Genomic DNA, 13932 nt, shown 5'->3' with positions numbered 1-13932 from the left:
CGATGTAGCCACAGCTGCACTGACAAGAGGCGAGGCTGCCAAGCACAGGCACCACCAGTCCCTCCGAACACCACCAGCAGGCAAGGGGGGTTAAGAGTCTTGGCACTTAACTCCTGTGCCACCGTAACTCCATGGGTGTAAGCCATGAACACTTTTGAAGCATTTTCCAAATATGGCTTTAGGGTGTGGTTATAAACCTCTGAGTCAACTTTCATAGAATTCCATTAAGCCTTTATGCTGATTAAAACATTTTGACCTTTTAGCACACTTTTTAGGTGAATTTGATACATATGGCGTACATCTTATTCTTTAAAAGAATCCAAAATCTCATCATTTAGTCTTGAAAAATGGTGGACATTTAATCAATGATGTCATGTGCAAGCTAGCATAATGATTATGGTGTTGCATCATTTGCACAATTTCCAATATTACTTGGCTTTGTCCGTAGATCATATGTACATTGTCTAGGCATCATATGTGCCTCATCTCTGTCAGTGCGCCCCAGGGCAGCTGTGGCTACATCGTAGCTCATCACCATCAGTGTGTGAATGTGTGTGTGAATGGATGAATGATACATTGTAGTGTAAAGCGCTTTGGAGTCCTTACTCTGAGAGGCGCTATGCAAGTGCAGGTCATTTATCATTGTTTCAAGTTGATTCTGTAAAAATTGATGGAATTATGCCTAAAATTAGGTTTTGCATTTCATACAACATAGTTAAAAAATATAGCTAAGTGAAAATGTGTGCAGTCTTGATAAAATAATGCAAAATCATCCAACCGTAAAGAAACTGGTTTTGGCAGGTTAGGAGTATGGATATTTTTTTGTCAATGATTCAGACAAGAAGAAGAGAAGACAGAGCAGACACACAACACACACACACACACACACACACACACACACACACACACACACACACACACACACACACACAACATATATACCAAGTAGTGTGGTGTCTATGGTTACATTGTGATTTCTTAGTAAATATTCTATTTGGTGAGAGATAAACTTTATTTATTTATCCTAGTGGATCTATAATTAAACGGGTAAACTAGCAGTAGCACATCCAACGTCAAAGAAAGCAAAAAGTTATTATCAGGAGAGGGAGAATGTTTAAGGGGTTAGCAACAGTGTGCTAGACGATGGCCCCCTCCATGAGGCCACCACAGCTCAGCAGAACGTCATTGTAGCTTCTTCTGGGGAGAAAGACAGAGAAAAAAATAAAGTTAACAGCTGAAATAGCAGGAAATAATACAGTTAAAGAGCAGATTGTAGAAGAAAGTAGTCGAGTGTGGAAAGTGGTCTGTGTGTCCTCCAGCAGTCTAAGCCTATAGCAGCATAACTACAGAGATAACTCAGGATAACCTAGCCTTTTAGATGGATGCAAGTTGGAGGCAGGGCAAGGGAGAGCCGTCTTTACCGACTGTACACTCCACCTCCCTCTACTCCCCCACTTGTCCAGATCTAGGCTAACATCAGAGTTTAACCATAGGCCCTATCAAATAAAAATGTTTTAAGCCTAGCCTTAAACGTAGACAAGGTGTCTGCCTCACGGACTAAAGTTGGGAGCTGGTTCCACAGGAGAGGAGCCTGATAGCTAAAAGATCTGCCTCCCATCCTATTTTTAGTTATTCTTGGAACCAGAATAAACCTGCAGTCTGAGAGCGAAGTGCTCGGTTAGGAACGTATGGAACAATCAGATCACTGATGTATGATGGAGCTTGATTATTAAGAGCTTTATATGTGAGAAGAAGGATCTTAAAATCTATTCTGAATTTAACAGGTAGCCAATGTAGGGAAGCTAGGACAGGAGAGATATGATCCCTCTTTTTAATTCTCATCAGAACTCTAGCTGCAGCATTTTGGACAAGCTGAAGACATTTAACTACATTCTGTGGACTTCCTGGGAGTAATGGATTACAGTAATCCAGTCTTGATGTAATAAATGCATGAACTCGTTTTTCAGCATCACTCCTGGAAAAGATTCTTCTAATCTTAGCAATATTCCGAAGGTGGAAAAAGGAAATCCTACAAACCTGTTTAACTTGGGATTTGAATGACATGTCCTGGTCGAAGATAACACCAAGGTTCCTTACTTTGTTCTCGGAGACTAATTTAATGCAGTTCAGGTCAGGTGATTGGCTAAGCAATTTCCTTTTCTGAATTTCAGGTCCAAGGATGAGAACTTCAGTCTTATCTTGATTTAAAAGCAGAAAGTTTATTGTCATCCAACTTTTTATGTCTTCAAGACACTTACCTAACTGATTAGGTTAATCAGGGTTTATGGATAAATATAACTGAGTATCTTTAGCATAACAGTGGAAGTTTATCCCATGGTGTCTAATAAATTTACCAGTTGGAAGCACATATATAGAGTAAAAAGAATGATAAGTTCTGTCAGTTTATTATAATATTCTGAGCAGGACTGTCTAAAACCTATGGAGAAAATGTTTTGTATTTTGCAAAAAAATACATTGATTAAATGTTTTTAAAACAAATTAAACATGTATAAAATGGAAACATCAGAGATCACTACAATACCCACTGTTCAATAAACACAAATCCACAGCACAAAAGGATATTGACATGGATCAAAAACGTCCTGCCTGAGACTCACACATCTGCGGATTTGCCAGGTTATTCCATCTTGTGACATTGCAGAAGCTTATCAAAACAATGACACTGTGTGTGTACTCTGGAGTGTGGGTTTGTCTTGCCAACACTTCCCAGACACAGCCCACTAAAGTCCATGGTGGAACAAAATGAGCATGTTTGCTGGGTAGAGATCATCTCTTCCCTTGTTTTCATTACTATCTGAAAGTTTTAGCAATGCAAGTTGGGGATGATTTATTAGTTAGTGTTTAAGAGAAGTTTAATGAGAAATTAAATGAGAAATTAAAATCAATAGTACAATAAAATAGTATAACAAAAAAACATTTGCAGGTTTACAAGCAAACACACAACTTACACAATTCTAAGAATGGGTGCAGGCAGAAGCATAAGCTTATAAGCCCAACCCCCCTAACCCTTTGAACTTAAACAAAATTTTAGAATAGCATACCAATTCCATAATTTTTACATCATATTTGAAATGTATGGGAACATATTCAAATCCCCATTCTTGCTTTATAAGAAATAATGACCTTTAATATTTTATGCATTTTTTCATTGACTTGATTCCTAAAAGTTAATCACATTTGATCTAAACATACCCTTAAACTTTACCACTGTTGAACAATCTTTTTGCTCCTGGTCTAATTTATTCCACACATCAACCCCAACACAAGAAATACAAAGTTGTTTCATTTTAGTTCTTACTTTAGGCTTTCTAAACATTTTATACCCTCTGAGATCATAAACACTCTCTCTGATCTGGAACAGATTCTGAATTAGTTTTGGCATCAAATTATTCATCACTTTATACGTACATAAATGGTGCAGTTCTTAATGTAACTAATTCTCTTAACTTTAATGCTTTTAAACGAGTAAAATGTAAATGTGTTTGCTCTCTACGAGCTGCTTTATTTACAAGTCGAATTGCTCTCTTCTGAATTATAAACAAAGGCTTTAAGTGGGTTTCGTAGGTATTTCCCCACACTTCAACACAATACATGAAATAAGGCAGAATTAAGGAACAATACAAAAGATATCAAGCTTTTTCATCTAAAAATTCTTTAACTTTATAGAGAACTGCTAATGATTTAGATAACTTTGCTTTAATTGAGTCAATATGCGGTTTCCAACTTAACTTTTTCTATGGTTACGCCAAGAAATGTTATTTCATTCACTCTTTCAATTTCTGTATTATTTATTTTGAGATGTGTATCCACTGTAATTGCTCTATTAGTAAATATGATAAATGTTGTTTTATTTAAATTTAAAGTTAATTTATTTAAGTTAAACCAACACTTTAATGCATGTATTTCTTTCTCAACCTTGTCCATTTTTATTAAATCTTTCCCAAAACTTACATTAGTATCATCTGCAAATAGTATGAAATGCAATGTTTTAGAAACTAAACATATGTCATTAATATAAAGAACAAACAACAAGGGACCTAACACTGACCCCTGTGGGATACCGGTGGTCACTGTCAGTAGCTGTGAATCAGTGTTGTTAATGTGGACATATTGGAATCTGTTATCTAAATAACTCTTAATCCAGTCATAGGCCACACCCCTGATGCCATATCTACACAATTTTTTTTATTAATAAGTCATGATTAACAGTATCAAAAGCTTTGGTCAGGTCTAAGAAGACCCCAACAGCATATTGTTTGTTGTCAATTGCATCAGATATTTTCTCCACTAGATCAACAATTGCCAGAGAAGTTGTCCGATCACGTCTAAAACCATATTGCTGTTCGGAAAGAATATCATGATGCACAATAAAGTCATACAATCTTTTATGAAATATTGTTTCTAGTATTTTGCAGAACTGAGATAAAATAGAAATTGGTCTATAATTAGAAAACTCATGTTTGTCTCCAGCCTTATAGATAGGAATGACTTTTGCAACCTTCATCCTTTCAGGAAATCTTCCTGATTGGAGAGACTGGTTACAAATATGTGTAAGTGGTTTGGCTATAATCTCAATGATTTCTTTTACAACCGACATATCAAATCCATGTAAATCTGCTGACTTTTTACTTTTAAATTGTTTAACAACTGTTATAACTTCATTTTCATTTGTGCCTTGAATAAATATGGTTTTATCTACATTTGTTATTTTACTCACAGCATCAGCATCTAATTTAGTATTTGATATATCCTTTGCCAAATTTGGCCCAATTTCGGTAAAATACTTATTGAATTCATTTGCTATTTCTTTAGACTGATAAATTTCTTGATTGTCTTTTGTTAGAAAAATATTTGGAAGACTATTGGTGCCACTACCCTTTTTTATTACATCATTTAATATGTGCCACATACTTTTAATGTTAGATTTATTTCCTTCCAATAATTTGCTACAATAATTTCTTTTACTAGATCTCATAATATTTATTAATTTATTCTTGTATATCTTGTAATTCTGTTCTGCTTCCTCCGTTCTTTTCTTTAAAAAGTCTTTATACAGCTTATTTTTTTTCCTGCAAGCCTTCTGAATCCCCGTAGTTATCCACGGCTTTTTAGCATATTTATTCTTATCCACCTTATAAAGCAATGGGCAGTTTTTTTTTCATAAAGAGAAGTTACAATATTTAAAATTGTTCCATAAGCCATATTTACATCTTCCACATAAACCTCCTCCCAATTTTGTTCCATTAAGTCAGTTTTAAATGAATTTACTGCTTCTTGATTTTTTAGCCTTGTAACAACCACAGATTCACTTTGAGTAGTTACAGTTGTCCTTTGTACAGTTGTGAAAACCGGTAAATGATCAGACATATCGGTAATTATAAGACCACTTAACACATCGTATTCAAGAATATTTGTAAAAATATTGTCAATCAGTGTCGCACTAGTTCTCGTAATTCGAGTTGGCCGAGTTATTAGTGGATACAGTCCCAGAGTAAACATAGAATTAATAAACTCTGTATTTGCATTTTGCATTTGAGGATTCAACAGGTCGATGTTGAAATCCCCACAGACAAAACACATTTTTCTGTTGATTATATCATCATACATATCAACTAATTTTTCTATAAACGTTTCAACACAAGATCCTGGTTTCCTACACATACAACTGACTAACACATTCTTAGACTTTTCCATTTCTATTTCCACAGATACACACTCCATAATGTTATCCATAACTAATGTCATATCACCCACCAATCTACTTTGAAAGTTTTTATCAATATACAAAGCCACACCCCCACCTTTTTTGCAGTCTCTACTTGTAGAAAACATATTATATCCTTCAATTTGAAACATAGATGTCCTCCCTTCCTGGAGCCATGTCTCAGAGATTGCTATTACAGTAAATTGATGATATGATTGCTACAAACATTGCATAATCTTCACAAAATTTGAATTTAGACCTCTACAATTGAAATGTATAACAGACAATTTACCTTTTATAGTGACATTATGTTCAAACTGGTCTTCAGTATAGTATTCACAATGATTATCTACTCTAGTGTAAAAATTGTTATCTGGATCAATGTCATCCTGCATATCCTGTGGTTTATGTTCTGTGTAGTCAAACCTTTGCAATTGTAAATTTTCATAACTTGAATTACCAGTCTCTGTTCTTACTGTATTGAGAGTTGAATAATCCAGATTCTTCGTATATCTTCTTGTTGTATCATCCATGCGTGAAGTTGGTTGTCTTCCTCTTGTTCATCCTTGGTGATCCACAGCAGACGTATGTCATTTGTGTTGATCAAGTTCTTTAATATCTCTGATGACCATCACTTTTGCCTGCTCCGGGGGACCATTTAGCTTTATCAGTACTTTGCAGTTTCTTGTCCGTGTCATGGATCTTCTTTTCTTTTCTCAGGATCCTTGCTTGCCTTGCGATTTCTGAGTTTCTTTTCGTAAGATGCTCATTTACATATACACTTGTACCCTTTAATTTTTTTGCATTCCTCAGCACCTCCATTTTACATTTTCTACTGGCAAGCCTGATGACAATGGTTGACGTTTTACTATGTTTTTGAGCCAATGAGTGACAAGCCACAATGTCTTTACTGGTTATTGCAATATCTTTGCTGTTGAAAAATTTGATCACTTGATCCTCAAGTGAAGGACAACCTGGAGAATGAGTAGCAGTGATTTCAATGTCTTTTCCCCTGTCACAGGCTGCGGCCTGTGCATAGGTACGGTGTATCTCCAGCCCTGATATCAAGAGATCATCTAACCTTGAATGTTGCTCCAAACTCGTCAACCCTCCGTTCAAGCAGTTCAATTTTTTTGTCCTTTTCTTATATTAAAGCCTTAAGTTGCTTGACTTCTTTCAATACCTCCTGTAGGCCGCTCTGCTGTTTTGCCACTTTAGTTATCTCATGTGACATGAAATTCAAGGACTTTTTTATCTCCTCCATCTTCTTGGACCAGATTCTCCATAGACATCGTTGTTCCAAACAGTTTCCTTGGATGGTTCATAACTTTATGGTGTTGTCAGATCCCCAGCTGGTAGAAACATGTGCCGAAAAAAAATGTCCAACAGTTCATGTGTCGAAAAATATGTTCAATACTTCATCTATCTCAAAAATGGTTTAAGCCAAATGTTTCTAATTATTTAAGCCACAAAAAAGCAAGCTTAGAAAAGGTGGATGTTATCTTATTTTGCTGATATTCATATATTAGTAGAGCTCAGCAATCTCACCACTTTAGTAATATCTATTTTATTTAGCATAACACTTTTAAGAAAACTAATCTGTTTGAGGAAAGGCTGTCTTGTATTATAATATTGTGACTATATTTCTTTATTTCAAGATGTTTCGCTAGATCTATTTAAAAATGTACCTTCTATATTCTTCCCAGACTTGTCTCCTGGATTTACCTACCCAGCTATTGCTATGAGCTACAGAAGCGGACCCTCCCCTCAGGACGTTTGTCTGGCTGAGCCAGCCAGCCTGGAAGCAACCCAAGCGGAAGCTGCAAAGCAAGCTCCTCAGTACTTTGTCAGTCTAGGAGACAAGCTAGAATGTCAAGGGCCAGTCATAGAGCTCCCGGAGCCACTCCCACTGAAGGAAGTTGAGTCAGAAGAGGAGGGAAGAGTGATTGAGAGAGTCTTGGAACAGAAGGAAGGGGTAGAAGAATCAATCTATGTCCTTGGTGAGGGGGAGACAGAGGAACAGAATTCAGCTGAGGAAGATGTGCTAGTTTGTCCCCCTACTGAGAGGTCAGCGAGGGAGGCAGCTTCCTGTCCAGTTTCACCTTCAACAGAAGACCCAGGTGGGCCCGAGGCAGTAATTACTTTAGATGAGGAAGATGAAGAAGAGGCAATGGGCAGAAACAGACAAGTGGGGCATGATCAAAATGTCATCATGCCTGGAGAGTCGAAGCCTAAAATAACTGGCATCATAGAGCTTGACCCAGCTGCCTCTGAAGGCATGTTCCCAAAGGGAGAAACAGAAATTGAGTCCAAGAAGGAGAACAGGATGACGTCTAATGATGTTTCAGTGGAGATCCCGTTTCTCTCCCCAGCTTCAGCTTCTGCCTGCAGCCCAACTGAGGAGTCTATTGCTGTGCCCCACAAGCCTCTTGCGTCCTGCTACTGGAGTCTTGAGCTGCTTATTGCTGCTGCTTTTTGCACAGATGTACCACCATTCTCCTTGTTCCCTTGTAATAAACTCTCAGTTGTGCCATCACAGTACAACCCCAACCAGGGTATGGAGCTTCTGAGTGAGCTGGCGGATCTTGAGCAGCAGCAGATGAAGCGCATCTGTGGGAAAAGCCAAGGTGCGTGGCATTGGGTCTATCTTAACACACATCAAAAGCATGACAGGTTATCACTTCCCCACTGAGACCTTTTCTTTGTTTGTCTATTTACTCAAAGACACTCTGTGCTGAGTTTAAAAACCGTTGGGATGCAGTCTTGTTAACCTTCATGATTTTCCTCTAGAAATCGTTGGTTGCTATGATCAAAATTTTCAGTTAAATATATAATGTTGGAGACACACACGTTGATATTTGAAGTGGAAAAAATTAGAAGAATTTACAGAAAGTGTGCAATAATGGTTTAAACAAAATTAGGCAGGTGCAAAAATGTTGGCACTCTTGTCTTTTTATTGGTTTAAAAACCTTAAGAAATAATAATTGGAACTCAAAATTAGTTTGGTAAGCACAGTGACACTTGATCTCCAAACACAAATGAATCCAATCAGATTATTTAAGAGATAAAGAGATCTTTGTCAAATTCTTCACATGCATTTGACATACAAAGAAATCAAAATTAGGTTTCTCACTATCCCATGCACAAACAGGACACACATACATGACAGGACAGGACAATACATAACAAACTCAAGAGTAACAATAGATAAGGTGCAACTGAAAAAATAGTATGATGTTTAGATGTAATACTTAGTTCTAGTGTTATGGTTGTTTTTGTGCAGAGACATTCATTAATAATAGTAATAATAACTAGAACATTCCTGAAGAAATTATGAAAGGGGCCTGCCATCTGGGTCTGAGTCTGGTGGTCCGGGCACGGTGGCTCCTGCACCTCTTTCCAGAAGACAGGAGATTGTGTATGGGGTGGCTGGATCATTTATGATTGTGATTGTTTTTCAGGTGGGGTAGGCGATGTAAATGTCTTCCAAGGAGGGAAACTGTACACCAATGGTCCTGTTAGTTGTTTTTGCACTGCAGAGCTTTCCTGTTGTAGTCAGTGCAGCTCCTACCCCACACTGTGATCCAGCTGCAAGGGATGCTGGAAAGGGGTCAGTTATAAGTTTACCTCCTCTTTGAACATTCTCTGAAAAATAGCAACATGGGGGTCCCAAAACAACTCTCAAATGACCTAAAAACAAAGATTGTTCACCATCATGGTTTAGAGAAAGGATACAGAAAGCTGTCTCAGAGATTTTAGCTGTCGGGTCACAGTTAGGAACATATTGGGTAATTGGAAGACCACAGTTCAAGTTAAAGGGGACAAAGAATGCATTTTATCAGCAATCTAAAACTCTGCTTTGAATCTCTAAGAAGCAGAAGAATTTATCTTTTGGCTTTCATCTGTCTCAGGAGCACTGATACAGGCCAGCCCCTTAAATCAGCCTGGCTGTGAAAAGAGCTGTTTACCCCTCCCACTTGAAGGACAAGAATATGCTAATGAGCTGTTTGCTGATTGGTTGGTTTACACCAGAAGGCCTCAGACACTGGATCCTGTAGATTGGAGGAGGAGGGGCTCCATATGTTTTTATGAGGTTTCTCAGAAAAAAAAGTTTTGCTCTTGCATTTTTAAACATTCTAATTTTCATAAAAGTAGGTCGTACACAGCTTAGACTTTTTGGCATGCTACTTTTGACCACCCAAGCTTTTTTTATTCACAAACAACAAGAAAGTGTTGGTTTAGATTATTTGTCCCCATTTAAGGCTTGAAGAGGCAGAACAAGAAAATTCTTGAATAATTAGAAAATGATGAGAACAGTCAGAGTCAACCCACAGACCAGCACCAAAGACCTACAACATCATTGCTGCAGATGGAGTCACTGTGCATTGTTCAACTATTCGATGCACTTTACACAAGGAGATGCTGCATGTGAGAGTGATGCAGAGGAAGCCTTTTCTCTGCCCACAGCACAAACAGAACTGCTTGAGGTGTGCTACATTTGGAAAACCCAACTTCATTCTGGAATAAATTGCTGTGGACTGATGAAACTAAATTTGAGTTATTTGGGTATGACAAGGGGCATTTTGCGTGGAGGAAAAAGAAAAACACCTGCCACCTACAGTAAAACATGGTGGTGGTTCCACCATGCTGTGGGCTGTGTGACTAGTGCAGGGACTGGGAATCCTGTTAAAGTTGAGGGACGCATGGATTCCACTCAATATCAGAAGATTCTGGAGACCAAAGTTTAGAAATCAGTGACAAAGCTGAAGCTGTGCCGAGGCCGGATCTTTCAACAAAGACCCTAAACACTGCTTAAAATCTACTAAGGCATTCATGCAGAGGAACAAGTAGAACATTCTGGAATGGTCACCTCAGGACCCAGATCTGAATATCTTTGAAACTCTGTGGTGTGAGTTAAAGAGAGCTGTCCATCAAACATCTAATGAACTAGAGATGTTTAGTGAAGAAAAGTGGTCCAAAATACCTTCAACCAGAATAAGGACTTTCTTTGGAAACTATAGGAAACATTTAGGGGCTGTTATTTCTGCAAAAGGAGGATCTACTAAATACTGAGTTCATTTATTCCTTGTGTGGTGCCCAAATTTATTCATCTGCCTAATTTTGTTCAATTATTGCACTTTCTATAAATCCTATAAACTTTTTACTTCTCAAATATCACTGTGTGTCTCCTATACGATATATTTAATGGAAATTTTTATCGTATTAAATCAATGATTTATACAGGAAAATCAGGATTAACAAGGCTGCCAAAACGTTCACATTCCACTGTATCTTCCTAGAGAGTATATCTTCTGTCCTGCCCCTCCATGTTAACTACACTTTCTTTTCCTAAAAGGCTGTTCTAAAGATACAGTGTTCTGGGGGGGCTGAATTTGTGTTCTGATAAATTTCTCTTTGGTCCAGTCTTACAGTCTCTCCATCCTGCAGCTGTTTGATTCACGCATTTGTGCACACACATACGTACATGCCTAGCAATTTGTTTCCTACTCTTCAAAACACAACACTCTAAAAGTCGGTGTCTAATTGCCAGAGGTGTGACCAAGTCACTGCTTTGCAAGTCACAAGTAAGTCACAAGTCTTTCCAGTCAAGTCTCGAGTCAAGTCCAAGTCAAAGACAACCAAGTCCAAGTCAAGTCCAAAGTCAATGATGTGGAAGTCCAAGTTAAGTCCAAGTCCTTAACCTTGAATTTTCAAGTCATAATCAAGTCATCTGTCCAACTTCAATTTCATGACAATGATAATGAATAACTCCCAGAACTAAAGCTTCTTAAAGCTTAATTTATTTGCTCAAACAAGCAGAATGTGCAACAGAAACTGATTATAAACAAAGTACTGCTGCATTTAGCAGTAAATCACACCCAGAGTGAAGAATGATTTATGGTTTTTGTCCATGTCATGCCACTTTTGTGCTAAAATATCAAATATGCTCAAGTCAACCGATGCAAGTCGATTCAAGTCGCAAGTCATTGGCGTTCAAGTCTGAGTCAAATCGTAAGTCTTTATAGATTTTGTCAAGTCAGAAGTTATTAAAATATTGACTCGAGTCTGACTCAAGTCTAAGTCATGTGACTCGAGTCCGCACCTCTGCTAATTGCAAAGGCAGTGCAAGTTTTAAGCACTTGGCTAATTAGACCCTGTTGTTTAAAGTGCCTTGAAATCTTTTTTGCAAAGCACCATGTCATTTTATCGTCTTCTTTTCTCGTGTAAAAGGACGTTTTGTGTTTACCACAGCATCCTAAATAATTTAACTGCTCTCACAAGTGGGTTGTATAAAAAGGGCATCAGCAGAGGCCAAAGTAAGAGATGTTGTCTTTGCAATGCTGTTGACAGCTCAAGAAAATGGCATATGTTGGTTTACAGTCACTTCTCATTAGTGATGTGTCGGTTGCGAACGAACCGGCTCTAAGAGCCGGCTCTATGAAGTGAACGACAGGAGCCGGCTCGTCATTGGGAGCCGTCACCCTCCCTCCCCTCCCCCTCTTGCTTTGGTGAAAGCCACAGGCGATTGGTCATCATGTGTAACTGCGTGTCCAGGCTATCCACACACAGAGCAGTAGGGGTGGGGAAGAGGGAGGATCAGACTCAGACAGACACACAGCAGAGCACATGCGAGCGGAGGGAGACGAGAGGGAATGAGGAGGAGGAAAAAGGCGAGCGAGAGAGAGGAGCATGCGACGAAGACGGTGAGAAAATGAGCAACAGCAGTCAGAAAGCTGAGATGTCTTAAAAATGTTCAGTAAATAAATCCATATAAATGATAAATATTTGATATATTGCATCTTTTTTTACATTAGTAAATCGTTTTACATATAGTTTTGCATTATTTTTGGTGATAAATTTACTCTACGCAACAGAAAATCTTAGGAGCCACTTGGGAGCCGAAAGAGCCGGCTCTTTTTGGTGAGCTGAGCCAAAAGAACTGGCTCTCTAAAATGAGCCGGAATTCCCATCACATCTTCTCATGTGAATGTTAACTGAGAAAAGTCTGTCAAGATGGTGATCTCATGTTTCTAACTGGCCTGTTTCTGTGTTATTTATTTTATAGGTTTTGGGTCCAGACAACCATAGAAATTACAGCATCATAAACATTCAGATGAATATGAACTTTGTTAATATGCCACTGTCTCTTTTTGTTAATTTAAAGCACACATTTTTTTGTCAGACACGTTTTTATTTTAATAGCAGACATAATGCTTATTTGAATGAACACCCTCAACTTCCTTATTTTTTGTATTCTTAAAGCGTACATTAAGGAATGGGGCTTGTCTCTGAACTATAATAGCTCTTTTTTTTTTCTTATTTTGTTTTGTTCCCTATCAGGGGATGAGCTGCTCCTGTTTGACCTCCAAAGCTTTGCTACCTTGGCCTCAGCTCGTGCCTTGGAGTTAGGGTCCCTGGAAGGCAGTAATATTGCTTCAGGGAGACACTTTCCAGCTTGCAGGAGTTTAAATTTACGCAGGATGTGCAGCTGGACGCATCGCGATGAGCCTGTAAGATCACATCTTCTTTAAATGCTCAAACCCAGTTTTACTCTTAATAACCTTTAATCCAATTGATTAAATGAATTGACCAAAGGCTTTTTTGCTTTAAAACTTTGTGCACTTTAGGCGTACCGAGCCAAAGTTAACATGGAAACACTAGATAGACCTGAGCTGGCAATGCGTGTGAAGTTAGCAGAGATTCAGCGTCGCTACAAAGAGAAGCAAAAAGAGTTGGCCAAACTTCAAAGGAAGCATGACCATCAGTAAGCATGGCCTTATTATTTACCAAAATTCATCATTTTAACTCTCTAACTCATAAGCGAAAATCCCAGGGAGGACAGAGGGGACATGTCCCCCTCAGGCATAAAGTTGCCCCCCCAAACAAAACTGTATATATATATATATATGTGTGTGTGTGTGTGTGTGTGTGTGTGTGTGTGTGTGTGTGTGTGTGTGTGTGTGTGTAAACCATTTTAACAGTGATTTAGTATTGTCCAATGAAAGCAGAGCACAACTGAAAATATTAAGCCCATAAAACAACGCGTCTTTATTCATTCAAAGATTATGACTCCCCGTCCACTAATCCTCCAATTGGTACAGTCCACAAGCTGCTCCAACTAGCTAGGCTGTTGCTGCTGCGATACTCCCGGAGTTAATGAGGGGGCGAGCAAGATGAGAGAAACAGTGAGTAGGTTAACAACCACA

General features: G+C 38.3%; 1 protein-coding gene across 5 annotated transcripts in view; it reads left to right on the top strand.

The window, feature by feature from the left end:
• The window catches only part of LOC107378270 (BAH and coiled-coil domain-containing protein 1), a 104485-nt gene that overhangs the window by 46925 nt on the left and 43628 nt on the right, over positions 1 to 13932 (top strand). For all 5 annotated transcript variants that reach the window (XM_070551309.1, XM_070551307.1, XM_070551308.1 and 2 more), the window contains exons 11-13: positions 7432 to 8352; positions 13067 to 13236; positions 13354 to 13490. In XM_070551309.1, the coding sequence (XP_070407410.1) occupies positions 7432 to 8352; positions 13067 to 13236; positions 13354 to 13490 (1228 nt within the window). The remainder of the gene's footprint in view (positions 1 to 7431; positions 8353 to 13066; positions 13237 to 13353; positions 13491 to 13932) is intronic.

The sequence above is a fragment of the Nothobranchius furzeri genome, chromosome 5 (genome assembly GCF_043380555.1).
Source record: "Nothobranchius furzeri strain GRZ-AD chromosome 5, NfurGRZ-RIMD1, whole genome shotgun sequence".
In the NCBI taxonomy this organism is placed as follows: Eukaryota; Metazoa; Chordata; class Actinopteri; order Cyprinodontiformes; family Nothobranchiidae; genus Nothobranchius; species Nothobranchius furzeri.
Note: the sequence above shows the minus strand (reverse complement) of the source record. Positions and strands in the feature narration are given on the sequence as shown.